This window comes from Heloderma suspectum, chromosome 1 (genome assembly GCF_057233095.1).
Source record: "Heloderma suspectum isolate Gila_16-S chromosome 1, 16-S_ref, whole genome shotgun sequence".
NCBI classification, from domain to species: Eukaryota; Metazoa; Chordata; class Lepidosauria; order Squamata; family Helodermatidae; genus Heloderma; species Heloderma suspectum.
The window spans coordinates 57,134,354-57,150,389 of NC_139458.1; the positions used below are offsets into that span (position 1 = coordinate 57,134,354).

The following is a 16,036-nucleotide window of genomic DNA, read 5'->3' on the forward strand; positions in this document are numbered from 1 at the left end:
ACTTGATGTGGATGAAAAGGAGAAATAGAGCTGCATGTCACCATGCCATGCCCCCACTGGAGGAATCTTCCTCTGAGGAAGAGCTAGAGTTCCCAAGAACAGACAATGCCAAGCAGCCACCCATGTCAGGAGATCTGGGAGAGCCTGGGCCCTCAGGGGAGATCACCGCTTGTCCGTCCCCACAGGAGGAGGGGAATTCTACCTCTGAGGCAGAGTCTGGGTGACCATCTAGCCCCCAAGAGCGTCATCACCTCAAGAAGCAGGCCAATAGGGCTCCTTTGAGGAAAAGTGCTTGATTACAAAGGAGGACTCCTAAAGAAGAAAGGACTCCCCAGGAGAAGGCCCTCCTCCTGAGGAGGACTTTTGTCAGAGGGCCTGTAATGCACTGCAGCTGAGCCTGGGTGGAGCTCAGGAAGCTCTGGCTATATAAGCCTTCAGTTTTAGCCAAGCCAATGCTGGCACAACATTGTTTTTTCAGCTCCAAATCCTCATACCTTGTTTGCTAGACCTTGCCTTATGATTGCTCCTCCTGCTTGACTCTGCTTTTGGACTGTGTATTGTAACTGACTGCTTCACTGTGCTTTGGCCTTTGCTTATCTCTTGAATGCTCCTGCCTTAGCCTGATCCCATACTGGACTGAAACTTGCACTTGATCATTTGCCTGTTTTGTTGCCTTACCTTTTGGATTGACCCATAATTTGCTGTAATGCTAAGTCTAATTCAGCCATAGCAGGACACATCAGCATACTGATTGCAACAAACTCCAGATGACCCCACTTAACAGTTTCACGTAGATGTTAATTAGCATGCAGGACAAAACTGACCCATGAGGAACCCCATACTGGACAATCCACAGGGTTGAACAATATCCCCTAAGCATCATCTTCTGGAGCCAGCCAGCCAAGTAGGAGCAGGACCACTGCAATGTAGTACCCTCCCATTCCCAGCTCAGACAGTTGTCCCAAAGGGATACTGTAGTCAGTGGTATCGAAAGCAGCCAAAAGATCAAGGAGAATCAACACTCCCCCTGTTTTACTCCTGACAAGGGTTATCATACAGGATGGCCAAGGCTGTTTCTTTGTCAAAACCCAGCCTGAACCCCAACTGAAATGGGTCCAAATAATTGGTCTCATCCAAGAGTGTGTGGAGCTGGTCATCAACCATCCACAAAAGGACATGGTCCAGGACCTCCCTCTCTCAAGGAAGCATTAATCACCTCTCTGGCCCCGCTGGCTGTTCCCTCCCTGTCAGATTTAATGCGCTACAAGGGGATAGGATCCAATATGGAAGTGGTCACATGAACCCATCGAAGTGCCCTGTCAACATCCTCGAGCTGTACCAACTGAAACTCATCCAACAAAACTGGACAAGATTGTGCTCTGGATACCTCTCCTGATTCACATTCACCTGCTATAACACTGGAGTCGAAGTCCTGGTGGATGTAAGAAATTTTATCTTGGAAATGCCTTGCAGATAAATCAAAGCAGGCCTTAGGGCCAGCATGTAATAAGCCCCAGATAATCTTGTCTGCTGGGTGGCACACAGAGGACTCAATAGATGCAGATATCATTTCTTTGCCACCTTCACTACCCCTGAATATATCTGAACATAGGCACACACTGGTGTTCAATTACAACCACTACTTCTCCTCCATTTGCAGTCAAGCTGTCTATTTTGTTTCATGGCTCTCACCTCGAGGGTATACCACATATACAAGTTCTACTAATCATGAGAGGGTGCCCAGGAGAAATTGTGTCAACCACCCAGGCCATTTCTTTATTCCACAGATCCACCAGATGCCTGACAAGAGATCCAGCCATATCAGCCAGAAAAAAACCCTCTGGAAGCCATTTGGATCCATCAGCCTGCAGGGACTGACCAACTTAACAGCCCCTTACCCTTGCACAGGGAAAAAGCTGCCATAAGTCTAAACCTCAACAGGAGATGATCTAACCATGACAAGGGACCGATTCAAAATCCCCTACCTTCAGATAACCATTTCCATGGCTAGTTGAAAAGACCAAGTCTAGAGTGTGCCCTGCTACATGTGTTGGGCTGATGACATAGCAGCCTGTGAACTCTGTCATAAAAAGACTATAAAACTGAAATTCAAGTTAAGTACAACCCACCCCTGCACAAAACAAAACATACATTCCTAAATCTTCAAGTTAATCATATAAATATACAGGTATACTTCATGTAAAGTAATTCCCTCATCAATTATTGTACTCTTGAGGGTGCAATTCACAATTGATGCACAATAAATTTAGCACTGTAGCAAACAAAGAATCATGATTTCCCTGTTTTTTCCCCCAGGATTCTTACTGGAATTCTTACTTTTCAGGATTCTTACAAGAATCCTGAAAAAGAATAGTAACTATCCTCCACTGTATCATCAGAACCCATCTACTGAAACCATTCTATTGTTCCCCACAGAAGGAAGCATTTAAGATCTGTCCTTAAAAGCCAATTGTTAAGATGTTCATTAATACTGAAATAATAATCAGATGGTCACTTACCGAATCATTTGCTGCCAGTGCAAGGGCTACATTTACTGAAAAAAGGGGGAGAAAACAAAATTTAGCAAACTCCATCACCACCAATATCTCAAGAGCGTGATCACTTCCAAGAAAGAAAAGTTGTCTTTAGGATGGCTGAGCTGCAATACAGAATTTTTAAAGTTTGTGAGCGCAGAACCATTGAGTTGGAAGGAGCCTCAAAGGTCATGTAGTTCAACCCACTGCTAATGCAGAAAATCCACATAAACATAGTTCAGGTGATCAGCGGGGGAAACAACGCAGCATCAGTTGTTGCCCCTGTGCATGCCAGTTGCGTGACTGGGATTACCCGAGTTACCTGTGCTGCAGGTTGCCATGTCATCTGAACCCAGCATGGGCGTAGTGCGTTTTTATCCACACTGCAGCAGGGGTTGTAGGGTGGATAAGAATGCACTATGCCCACGACATGCACTGGGTTCACACAACACAGCAACCCACAATGCAATGTGGATAATTGGGGTAATCCCAGTCGTGTGACCATTACACGCAGGGGAAACAGCCAACGCTATGTTGCTTCCCCCGTTGATCATCTGAACAACACCATCGGCACTGAAAATAATATTAACTTGTAAAGTATTCTCTATAATGCTTTAGGATGAAGTGGGCAGCCTATGGCTGAGTGCTGCATGAGGCCCACAGCCTAATTTCATACAGGTGGGGGGAGCCTAGAGGGAGAGAAGGAGGATGGGATGGGGGGAATATCCAAAACAGACTGAGTGATGGAAACGGGGTGGAGATGAACACTCTGAGAGCAATCACTTCAGATCTCTGGCAAGAACACTCCCTCTTGCCTACTGGATGGGGAAGGGCAAAAAGAGAAAAGGGGCCCCCTGCCCACTTTTGTCTCCAGCTTCACCCACCACTCTCATGCAACCCCTGACAAACTACCCCTCAAGGAATGTGGCCCTTGTCTGAAAACAAAGTTCCATCCTTGCTTTAGGTGTTGTTTTATCACTAGTTTAGGGACCACACGATCAGTAATGTTGCAAAAACCAATATTAATAGCCTATGAAGACACTGCCCTACAAACCTGAACAGAGTGAACTTGAAAGAATTTATTTCAGAGCTGAGCAAAAAGTCAATGAATTACTGTCAGCATGTAAACATAGCAACTCTCTGTCACTTTAGTGTGACATAGATATGTTGATGGACTATAGTGCCAAATTAGATCAGATCAGCTACTAGAAAGCCATTGACACGGAAATCTGCAACAGTCACTAAGTTCAAATAAAATGCTTCAAACTGTAAACCTACTGTTGGTGTGTTTTTGATTTTGTGAGACACCTTGGCCATTTTGCATAAAGTACAGATGCAGTAACTGAGCAAGAAAACTAAACCAGAACAGAGGAGGGCAGAGAGGAGACACTTTGGGTGTCAACCTTTTATTATGGTATCAAAGATTCATTATTACTAACCAAGGATACGCAATGAAAGTAAATTTAGGGCTCAATCCTATGCATGTTTAGACAGAAAAAAGTCCTACAACTCCCAGCATTCCCAAGCTAGCATGGCTGCTGGGGAATGCTGGGAGTTGTGGAACTTTTTTCTGATAGGATTGCACCCTTAATGTTATTTAAATAAATGTAATTTAATTAAAACTTGGGTTGGATCCAAAGTAGTACAAACAGAACTGCATTGCACAACAGGGCTTTTGTGATCCCTCCTTTCAACTGTAGCCACTATGCCCCCTGAAAAGAGTTCTTGAGAGCTGAGGGATCCCAAGGGTTAGGGGACTAGCAAGGGATAAGGTGCAAGAGCAGGGAATTGTCAAATATGAATTGGGGCTGCCTTGTGCGAGTGGAAGTTCTCTCCTACTATGTAAGGCACCTTTGGGGCCAGGCCTGTATTTATAAAATAATTATTCTCAGATCATGAATAATTTTCCGTAGAGATATATCTTGGAATCCAAGTGACAGAACTAGCTAGAATATTCTAGCAAGTTGTGGGTTCTTGGATAAAAACATAGCAGGGATGAGGCATTATGGCTAAATATCCCAAAGTAAGGAGAAGAAGAATGTAATAAGGCTTGGTCCTCAAGGAAGCTAGAGATACCTGAGCTCCTAGGAATACTGGAGCATCCCAAGAATGTAGCAAGGAATTTATATATCCTGCTGTACATCACCCATCAATCCACTCTGGATGTTTGCTCTAGGATACTCATAGAATCACAGAGTTCAAAGGGGCCCCAAGGTAGTCTAATACAACCCCCTGCCAATGCAGGAAATCAACTAGTACAACTTTGTTCTGATAGGTGGCCATCCAGATTCACCTTAAAAACCTCTAACAAAGGAGGTTCATCTTCTCAGGCACTCCATCTTCCACTGTTAAATAGCCCATACCATCAAGAAGTTCCTCCTAATGTTTAGTTGAAATCTTTTCTTCTAATTTGAACCTGTTGGTTTGGGTCTTACCATCTGGATTAACAGATAACAAATTTGCTCCATCATCTATGTGACAGATAGCTCTTCTCTAGGCTAAATATATTCATCTCCTTCAACTGTTCCTCATAGGACTTGGTCTCCAGGCCCTCACCATCTTTGTCGCTCTCCTCTGGACATGTTCTAGTTTGACATGTTCTAGTTTAAGATATCCTTCTTAAACTGTGTTGCCCATAACTGGACACAGTGCAGGATGGAGTTTACCTTAAAAAGGTGTCCCCAACCAGTCGTGTCCGACTCTAGGGTGTGGTGCACATCTCCATTTCTAAGCCGAAGAGCCAGCGCTGTCCGAAGACGCTTCCGTGGTCATGTGGCCGGCAAGACTGAACACCGAGGTGCACGGAACGCTGTTACCTTTCCCGCCGAGGCGGTACCTATTTATCTACTTGCAATTTCTTGCTTTCGAACTGCTAGGTTAGCAGAAGCTGGGACTGAAGACGGGAGCTCACTCCATCATGCAGCACTTGGGTCTCGAACTGCTGTCCTGCCAACCTTCCGGTCTGCAATTCAGCGTCTTAACCACTAAACCACCGCGGCCCCTTGGAGTTTACCTTCTCTGTGTCTTATATTTCTTCATTTTCTCAAACATGCCCATTCCAATTGTTCTCCTTACCCATCTTCACTAAATTTATATTATCCTCTCTTTTGCCAATATCATGCAAAACAAGTATATATGAAATGAGGCTTTTTCCCCATTGTGTATCACTTTGCACTTACATTGAACTTCATTTGCAAATTTGTTGCCCATTCAGCCTATTTGGAGAGACTGCTTTGGAACACGTCACTGTGCTTGGAATTTAATTACCCTGAATATTTGGGTGACCTGTCCATGGTTACCCATGCTCTAGTTCTCTCCAAATTGGACCACTAAAGTGTGTTTTATGTGGGGTTGCCTCTGAGGCCAGCTGAGAAATTTCAAATGGTGCAAAGTGTGTTTATTTAAAACATTTGTATCCCACCCTATATCATTAAGATCTCAGGGCACCATACAGATAAAATCAATTTAAACAGTGCAAAACAATAAATAATTTAAACAGCTAAAATATATTAAATCATTAAGCTAGCTAATACCAATTTAAAATCTAAAACAGTTAAAACAGTGTGCAAACTCAGAGAATCCAATTAGTGCTCAAAGAGTGGCTGGGTGGCCGGTTAGATGGGCGGCTAATAAATCTAACAAATAAATAAATAAATAAAAGCTTTGGTAAAAAGCCATGTTTTAACTTGATGCTGAAATGAAGCCAGCATCTGTGTCAATTGGGCCTCCAAGGGAAGGACATTCCACAGCCAGGGCGCCACAGCAGAAAAACCCCTCTCCCACACCCCACTATACTGTATGTCTCGCACTGGTGGGAGGCAGATGAGGGCTCCTCCAACAGATCTCAGGCAGGCATATACAGGGAGAGGAGCTCCCTCAAATATCAAGGTCCCAAGCTGCTTAGGGCTTTAAATGTCATCACTAGCACCTTGAATTCTGACTGGAAATGTATGGCAGCCAGTGCAATTCCTTTAAGACCAGTGTTATGTGATTGTTATGTGATGTTCCAGTCAACAGTCTAGCTGCTGCATTTTGCATTAGCTGCAACTTCCAAGTTGTCTTCAAGGGCAGCTCCAAGTAAAGTGCACTGCAGTAGTCTAATTGAGAAGTTACCAGCACGTGCACTACTGTGGCTAGGTTATCCCTGTCCAGGAAAGGTCACAGTTGGCAGATCAGCCGAAGCTAGACCCAAGTACTCCAGGCCACAGAGTCCACCTGGGGCTCCAGTGACAGGGATGGACCTAGGAATACGCCCAAGCTACGCACCTGCTCCTTCAGGGGGCATGCAACCCCGTCCAGGACAGGTCGCTTACTCAATTCCCAGACTTGGGAACCACCAGTCCACAGAGCTTTCGTCTTGTCAGGATTCAGCTTCAGTTTATTGGCCCTCATCCAGCTCATTACAGCCTCCAGGCACTGGTCCAGCACTTTCACCACCTCAGCCGACTCCGACGACAAGGACAAATAGAGCTGATCATCATCAGCGTACTGGTGACACCCCACCCCCAAACTCCTAATGACCTCACCCAATGGCTTCATATAGATGTTGAACAGCATGGGGAATAAAACAGAACCCTGTGGCACCCCACACCTTAATAGCCATGGGGTAGAACAGGAATCCCCCAATACCGCTCTCTGGAATCAGCCCACAGGTAGGAGTGGAACCACTGTAGCACAGTGCCCCCAACTCTCATCCCGCAGAGCCAATCCAGTAAGGTACCGTGATCAATGGTATCACAGGCCGCTGAGAGATCCAGGAATATCAACAGGGTAGCACGCCCCCTGTCTTTCACCCAGAGTAAGTCATCAGTCAGAGCAACCAAGGCCATTTCAGTGCCGTACCCTGGCCTGAATCCAGACTGAAATGGGTCCAGATAATCAGTTTCCTCCAAGAACATCTGAAGCTGCCCAGCCACCACACACTCAAGCACCTTGCCCCTAAAAATGGTATTAGCAATGGGGTGATAGTTCTCACATTATCTGGGTCTAGGGAGGGCCTCTTCAGGAGAGGACACACTACAACCTCTTTCAAGGTGGCAGGAACCACCCCCTGACAGAGAAAAGCATTTATCACACCCTGGACCCACCCAGCCAATCCACCCCTGCTAGATCATATTAGCCAAGATAGGCAAGGGTCATGTTTACCTGTGGTGGGATGGACTGATTCAAAATGCAGCCACCTAGATAATAATGGGGGCCAGAAAGTCTGAACATGTGACACACAGGTTGCACTGGCTACTATTGTGTTTCCAGGCCCAATTCAAAGTGCTGGTATTAACCTTTAAGTCTCTAAGGGCTGGCTGGGGAATGCTGGGAGTTGTAGGGCTTTTTTATGTCTCAACACGCATAGGATTGCATCCTAAATGGTTCGGGACAATATTACCTTAAAGACAGCCTTCAATATGACCCCGCCCATAATCTAAGATCTGTGTTGAAGGTCATGCTTGTGTTCCCTCAGTAAAAATCAGTTAGGTTGGTGAGCACACCAGATAGGGCCTTCTCAGTGGTGACTGCACAGTTGTGGAACCCTCTTCCAGTTAACATTCGCTTGGTCCCTTCAGTACAGGATTTTAAGAAGTCCTTACTCACCTTTTTTAATACTGCACTTCCTTGAGAGAGCAATTCTATGGCCCCAAGATAGCATCTGGAGCGCCACAGGAGAGTTCAAATGCCTGGATCAGACCAAGGAGTCTGAGCTCCCTGCCCTGCCCTCTCCCAGTCGGCATGGAGAGAACCGTGCCAGCTGCCTCTCCGAGTTCACAAAGGTGATCTTGGAGGGAAGGTAAAGGGGGTGTTCCCAGGGAAGGGACTGGGGAGGCTGCCGTACAAGGAATCCTCCAGCATCCCCAGCCTCCTTCCCTCCCCGACACCTCAGATAGACAGGCTGTAAGGCTCCCAGTTCGGAGGTTTACAGCCATCCCTATAGGACTGAACCCTAACTGAATTGTGTTATCTAAGACAGGCTCTCATACATCTACTTAGTTGTTTCCATCTTATCCATGTTTCTTCCATTTCATGTATGTTGCTTTGTGATGGCTCAACCCTGAAAAGCAACTAAAAAAATAACTGGAATAAAACAAATAGCACAGTCTTATACAGACCATTGGGGCATTTCACTGCGTAAGACCCCTTCATAGTGAATACTGTCCATTTATTCCTATCATGCGTCTGATTTTTTTAGATTACAGATCCCTAACACCTACCATCTTATTTCATGATAGCCAAGTGGAGGATTTTTTTGGAAGTCTATGAAAGCCACTGTTTTCCTTCTCACTCCCTCTTGCCAACCCAAAATACTTCCTATAATCACCCAAGTGCAGATGCCATATATGGAAATACAGCTTCAGATTCCAACAGTGCTACAGGGCAGAAAAATAGCCTTGTCGACACAGAGGAAGTTAGCCTTAATACTGAACTGTTTCCTCAGTTTGTAAATGCGATTCTAGGGAACAATCAAATAAGTTTACATATTTGCAGATTTATACTGAACAGGCAATGTTCTCCACTTTAAAACTGGCATCAACTCATATACACAGAAACAGGTTTCTAAGAAGTCTTCTGTTTGATGGCAGTACTCTGTAACTTTCCTTTAAATACATACAGAGAATTTTAGAAGCATCTGTCATTCCAGGGCATCAGTTCATGAATAAATGCACCAATGTTTAAACCAGCTAAGTGTATGAATATGCATATGTAAAGCTCTTGCATTTACTAATAAAGAACTGCAGTGTCGTAATAACTTGATATTGACATATATCATACAATTCTTACCGCAGTACTAATAAATGCTTGTTACTGTCACTTGTTAATTCATTGCAGTGGGAGGAACAGATTGGTCATATTTCTTCATTGTAGATTTCTCATATTCTTCCTCATTATACATTTTCACCTTTCTGTGATCACTGTAACTGAAAACTGTATTGCCATGGCTTTACGCCTAGTGATTGTGCGACGCTGATAACTTTGTTTATAACAGCATCTTTCAGCAATAAAATCAGTCATTGACAATGCCAAAATAAATCTCTTCTGTCCATTGTTATTTAACAGCCAGACCTTCTGCGGTTGACAGTGCAGAAAATAAAGTAAAAGGTCTAGGTTACTGTTTAAAATAAAACACCAAAATAGTGACCCAGAAAACAATGCCAAGAGCTTGAAATTAAAACATCATAACAACTGTCGTTTTTTTAAAAAGTACTACTTTCTTCTTAAGTCCAGTGTGAAGGTAGTTGCACAGCACAAAACTGGGCACTTTTACTCAGTCCCACTGTTCAATGAGGCTTACTCCAAGGTAAGTTGTGTAGTATTCCACATTCTTATGTTTGTGGACTGATCAAAATATTAACAGCATGATCCACAATCAATTTAAGTGAGAGTGAGCCAATGAGTAGCCCCTCTTAAATTAAAAAAAAAAGTAAAATGAAACTAATTTTACTTAAAGTTCTCTAGTTTTTAGTTTTAACCTGTTCTTCTTATTTTATATTGTCTAAATAAAGCGCACACACAAAAAAAGGCAACTTCTGATGGAAGCTTTTGTTTGTGTAAGATGAACATTGAAATCCAACTTGTTCTGCAAATACACCCAGGTCAGTCAAATTAAAATACTGTTTTCAAGAAAACTCTTGAACTCGTTTCAGCGTCAGGTTTTTGTATGTGATTCGGAACCATCCCAAACTGTCCCAAAGTCAAAAAGACCAGGAAACGCTGATCTGTTTATTTCAGATTGGATTATATTTATTGGGCAGGGGTATTAAAAACTTTTCAATTAGATTAAATGCCTTCTATAGAAGTGTTGCAGTTTGTTAGAATGCAAAGTTTAGTTTTTGGGGTTTTTTTTAATTACCCTTATGAAATAATCCATTTAATAATTGCTATCCATACAACTACATCTGGGCTGTGATGTGCATACTATATACAGTCAAATTAACTGGAATAATATACTACACAAAATACACAAAGCTTACCAGCAGTCGTTGACTTTCCAACGCCCCCTTTCCCAGAGGCTATTACCAGCACTTCCTTAACTCCGTCAATTGGCTTTTGCTTTGGAAGTCCTCTGGCCATGATTCTGCTTTGCTTGTCTTTGAGGGCCGCATCTTTTGTATTTGAGGACTTTAAAACAAACCAAGAAGAACATGAAAATTCTAAGCTGGTACGCATACACCAAATGCTACAGCTTTTAGCCATCATCAAAATAAGATCTGTCACAACTCTGTGTTTAGGTTACAGAAACCCACCTTCGCCTTGGTTAGAAGTGAGCATGTACATACTGCGGGCACATGTGAACGTTGCAGTTATGTATGCATGTCAGCACGTCGGTCCTGAAATAAATGAAGCAACACCTGCGTATAACTAAGGCCGCTTACCATTTTTTGGAAGTTCACAGCCCCTAAATTTAGCAGCCTTGACGGAAACTGCTTGCCAGCCACCAATAAGGATTCAAGCCCTCTCATTTCAATAGTATAAAGCGTTACTCCCGTGTAGCGCCTGTGACGCCAGGGTAGCTACTCACGCCTCGCGGATTCCCTTTACGGCCGAGACACCCCGAGTCTGGCTGACAACGGTTAAAACAATAGAGTCGGAATCCTCCGGACGCCTCCTCGGTCCGACGGGAAATGGCTGCAGCCTAGCCGGAAGAGCCCCGTTGTCAGCGCAGTGAGACTGAGAACGGTCTCCTGTAGCCCCAGGACTTAGTAAAGTGCTTCCGGGGCAGCAAAGCGGCGGCCTGAAAGCCGCTGGGTGCTTCCGGGGAGAGGGTGTCCTCAAGGGCCGGAGGAACGCAGGAAACTCGTGCACCAGTGCTCGTGAGCCCCCCCCCCCGATGAGAACAGCAAACCTGCTTCGGAGGCAGCCCCTCTCGCCGGCCAGTGGAGGCCGATGGCCCCGGTTCCGGCGGGGCTGTGAATCCATTCTGGATTTAAGTCAGAATCAGCCAGAACTCTAAAGGAGCTATGCAGAGTACTGAGCCTATTTGGGGGGTTGGGCTCGGCACCTTGGATTGTTAGAGTTCTGACTGAACCCAGAATGGAATCAAAGCCCCGCGAAACCGGAGCCACCAGCCTCCACTGCCCCGGGCTGTACATAAAGAGATAGTAGCTGACTTCACACTGGCTCGTGAAGCGCGACAGGGTGCAAGTGCCCAGAATTCCTGAGACCCTTTCCGCATCGCCTGAGAAGGATTTACAGTGCAATCCTATGTCTACTCGGATATAAGCCCCACTGAGTTCAGTGGGTCTTAATCCCAGGAAAGCGAGTATAGGGCTGCAGCCTTAGCTGTGTGTTTCCTTGCATACATTCTGCCTAGGAATCCCCTAATGTGCCTTGCTAAGCTGTTATGATACCAACTTTCTCACCTACTAGCTGATGTGGTGTTTGTCTTACCCAGAGGGCTCTCAATCAACAGGCAGGATAAACTTGCTTTATGTCTTGTCTGTCAATGGAATCAATGCTGCCCAATTTGGCACTTAATGATCCTAGACACAGCAAAGTACCTCAGGTTTCTTAGCTGTAAGAAATCTGCTTATACCCTCAGGAAGAGGACACTGCAGAGGATAAGCCAGAGAAGAGTAGTTGATAATGCAAGTCTGTGCGAAAGAAAGAAAGCTGAACAAACACATGCTGATTAAAGATAAGGGAAAGTCAGGTGGCATGAAGCATGGACAAAATTAGCTGTTAATTTTTAAAAAGTGACGAACAAAATTACTAGTAGAGGGGGAGGCTGGAGAAATGTGTCTATATGGGGAGATGATTGGCTAGATAGCATCACCGATGCAATGAATATGAACTTGAGCACACTCCGGGAGACAGCATAGGACAGGAAGGCCTGGCGTGCTATTATGGTCCATGGGGTCACGAAGAGTCGGACAAGACTTATCGACTGAACAACAACAACAAATGGATAGTGGAACAAATCCTGAGGGATTGAGCTGTGTATCGATGGGCAAAGGTGTCTATGGAAGAGCAAAGAAAATATGTGCTAATATGTGTGTGAGAAAGAATTGCACTGCAGAAGGTGTGCATGCATATAGTGTTTGTAAACATAGATGTCTGTTGAGAAAAAGCAATCAGATAAAGTAGAACAAGGTTGTAAAGAGAAACTGTTAGGGACAGGAACCATGAAGGAGCAAAGAGAAGAAATAAAGAACAAAAAAACAGCCTTTTTATGGAGACACTAGCGAACTAACCTGGCTTTTCATGCGATGGAAGAGCTCTTCATTTGATTCAGCTAATTCTTGAAGCAAAGTTAAGCAGTTAGAGTTTGACACATTATGCCCACCCCATCTGAGTGAAACCACAGCCACTAGCATCCCTAAAGCACAGCCTGTGCCATAGCACGTCCCTGTTGCCCCCTGAGGGAGGGGTCTGTTCATTCCCCTGAGAGGGGACTGCCCCACAGGAATGGGGCTGGGACAGCATATAACTCTGTCCCTCGGAACATTCCCTCCTGGCTTCAAGCAGTAGCAGCTGCAAAGCTATGCACTGGTTAGGGAGGTCTGCCACCTAGTGACTGAAGGTGGTACTGCAGGCTTCAAACATAACACATTTAAATTAGTTTTAATTAACAGATGAATTTAAAAAAACAAATAACCCAAGCTGCATACCCCCAGGGTCCCTTTAGTATGCATGCCAAGTTTCGGGTGTCTAGGAAATTATCTGCTTTTATGAAAATAAGGGATTTTCTACTTCATCATAGTGCACGGGTCCAGAACTGGGGTGGGCAGGGCAGGGCAGGGGGGGGGGGGAGCTGCATGTTCAGTGATCTTGAGAAAGCCAGGGATCCTCCCTCACATGGAGGAGTTCTGTGAACATTGGTACACATATAGGGCCCATTCTCATAGTTACCAAAAGCTCATCTGGCTGGGGAGCAGGCTAGCTTTTAACATGTAATCGAATTCATTTGAACCCCCCACCATGTGTAAGCCAGGAAGGCAATGACTACACTTTATGGAAACAGCTGCTGTTGTCTCCTCTTACATGCTTATTCTCTCTCTGTTCACTCAGTGGCACTGCACAGAGAATGCACACCTCTGCTTGCTTGCCCTCTGTCTGGGCGGTGCAGTACTGGGTCCATCACTGTGCCACCCAGGTAAAGAGTGCAGGTGTGGAAGTGGGCAACAGCAGTCATGTCACCTTATCCTCTCGCTCACTCACATGTACTCTTCCTCCGGGTGGCACAGAGGTGGGAGAATGAGCCCAATCCTCCTCACTGGGGTATGACCCTTTAATTGTATAAGGAAGTAGCACTTTGCTCGTGTGCCTTCTTCTCCTGACAGGCTCTCAGCTTGCTTGCGCACAATGGGAGTTACTTCCCAGTAGGGATGTACAAAAGTCACCTGTTCACGGATTATGTTATGGGGGGGGAGGAGTTCCGTCCCTCCCCCCGGAATCCTTGCCGGGGGGGGGAGGCGCTCCGTTCCTCCCCCCAGGAATACTCCGTGGCCGGCTGTGCTCCCTGGCAGCTCCACGGAGCAGCCGGCCAGGCCAGAGCTGTCCACAGCCAGATTTCCAGCCGCAGAGGGCTCTGGGTAAAAACAAAACAAAAACCGCGTACGCAAATGGCGGCGGCCATGGCCGCCGCCATTTGCGTACGCGGTTTTTGGGGTTTTTTTAACCCACCCAGCTGTGATAGGCTACGTAAAGATTTACGTAGCCTATCACGTCGTGTTTTTTTTAAAAAAAACCTAGCCATGATAGGCTACGTAAATCTTTACGTAGCCTATCACAGCTGGGTGGGTTAAAAAAACCCAAAAAACCGCGTACGCAAATGGCGGCGGCCATGGCCGCCGCCATTTGCGTACGCGGTTTTTGTTTTGTTTTGTTTTTACCCAGAGCCCTCTGCGGCTGGAAATCTGGCTGTGGACAGCTCTGGCCTGGCCGGCTGCTCCGTGGAGCTGCCAGGGAGCACAGCCGGCCACGGAGTATTCACGTGATGAGTTACTTCCTAAGGCGATGGACCAAAGCCTGGAGATCGTGCTTACTCGCATTTAAGGAATTGGGCTTTGATATGTTATGGGTCAATTGAGGGGCTTCTCTGTTATTTCTGTGGTCATTGAGATGGCCTGCTTCATTCAGCACAATGGGAGAAAACACCCTTTGACTGGAGTCATGGGCTGTGTTCTAGTGCTTATTTTCAATGATGTTTTAAAAGTTGGTCCCTCAGCATCCTGCTCCAAAATGGCAGTGAAACTTCTGGAAAACAGGGAGGGAAAGGGTTGGGTCACTGAGGTCAGAGCGACACACCCATAAAGGCTAGGCTACATGCCCCATGGGCAGGACTATGATACCAGACCCAGTGCAATTGTGGAAAGAGGTCAGTAATGGAGCTGCAGTAAGCTGGAAAAGTTGGACTATTAAGGCTGTGTTTCCACCAGCAATTTACTCCAACCTGGCTGCATGGTGAGGTCTCTGTGTTTCCATGACGTTGTGGCCATTCCGCACCAGCCCTGCACTTGATCACTGAAAAACTGCTTCTTCTGAGACTGCTTATAGTCCCTTTCCCTAGCACTAGAACACAGCCCATGACCCCAGTCAAGGGGTGTTTTCTCCCATTGTGTTGAATGAGGCAGGCCCTCTCAATGACCACAGAAATAACAGAGAAGCCCCTCAATTGACCCATAACATATCAAAGCCCAATTCCTTAAATGCAAGTAAGCACGACCTCAAGGCTTTGGTCCATCGCCTTAGGAAGTAACTCATTCACAGTTTCCATACAGAGATCCTGTGCATTAAACTGGGGGCTGGTTTTGCTCTCTTTCCCACAACAAACCCATTACTGTCTCGTCAGAAGTAACTTCCATTGTGGTCAGTGAGGTCCTCTGGGTTAAAATGGGGGCTAATTTCCTTCCTTGCGATCTCCCCGCCCCCTTTCCCAGCACAAGCATATGTGTGTCTACTTGGAAGTACCTCCCATTGTGCTCAATGAGGCGTGCTCCTGAAATGCAAGTGCATCTGGACTTTCAGGGGAAAGGAGAGAGGGGGAAAGCCTCTCTTCACAGCAAACCCAATTCCTTTTTAAAAATCCCGTACTCCTCCATTAGCTTCTCCTTCCATTGTCCTGGAAACATGCCGAGGAGGTGGGAACACTGATGAGGTCATCAGACCCAACCCAGACTCCACTCAGACTCCATCCAGCCATCAAGAAAATAATTTGATTAGAGCTCAGTGGAAACAGCACAGAGCCCTAGGCTACAGCTATGATAAGGCAGGACTTTAAGCACTATGGAAACTGGAAAAGGAGAAGATGAGATTGGGGAAACATCGCAACAATGCTGCAAACAACGTGAAGGCAATAGCGTGGAAACACATGGTCTCAGAAAAAGCGGTTTTTCCGCAATAAAATGTGGGGCTGGTGCTGAATGGCCACGAAGTCATGGAAACACACAGACCTCACCACGCAGCCAGGTTGGAGTAAATTGCTGGTGGAAACACAGCCCCAGTCTGACACTCTTAACTACTACACTGCACTGGCTGTCATTTGCACCAGAAGCCACCATTTTCTGTTCTGC

At 45.7% G+C, this 16,036-nt stretch overlaps 1 protein-coding gene across 4 annotated transcripts in view; it reads right to left on the reverse strand.

Moving 5' to 3' along the window:
- Nucleotides 1-11,083, reverse strand: part of NUBPL (NUBP iron-sulfur cluster assembly factor, mitochondrial) — a 73,701-nt gene extending 62,618 nt beyond the window's left edge. For 2 of the 4 annotated variants that reach the window (XM_084843963.1, XM_084843957.1), the window contains exons 1-4: nucleotides 11,044-11,083; nucleotides 10,769-10,852; nucleotides 10,496-10,643; nucleotides 2,520-2,554 (exon numbers count right to left, since the gene is read on the reverse strand). In XM_084843963.1, the coding sequence (XP_084700089.1) occupies nucleotides 2,520-2,554; nucleotides 10,496-10,595 (135 nt within the window). In that variant the 5' untranslated portion in view covers nucleotides 10,596-10,643; nucleotides 10,769-10,852; nucleotides 11,044-11,083. Of the gene's footprint in view, nucleotides 1-2,519; nucleotides 2,555-10,495; nucleotides 10,644-10,768; nucleotides 10,853-10,897 lie in introns of all 4 variants that reach the window. The other 2 variants (XM_084843947.1, XM_084843938.1) reach the window with 1 other exon arrangement.
- Between the last annotated feature and the right edge of the window lie 4,953 nt (nucleotides 11,084-16,036).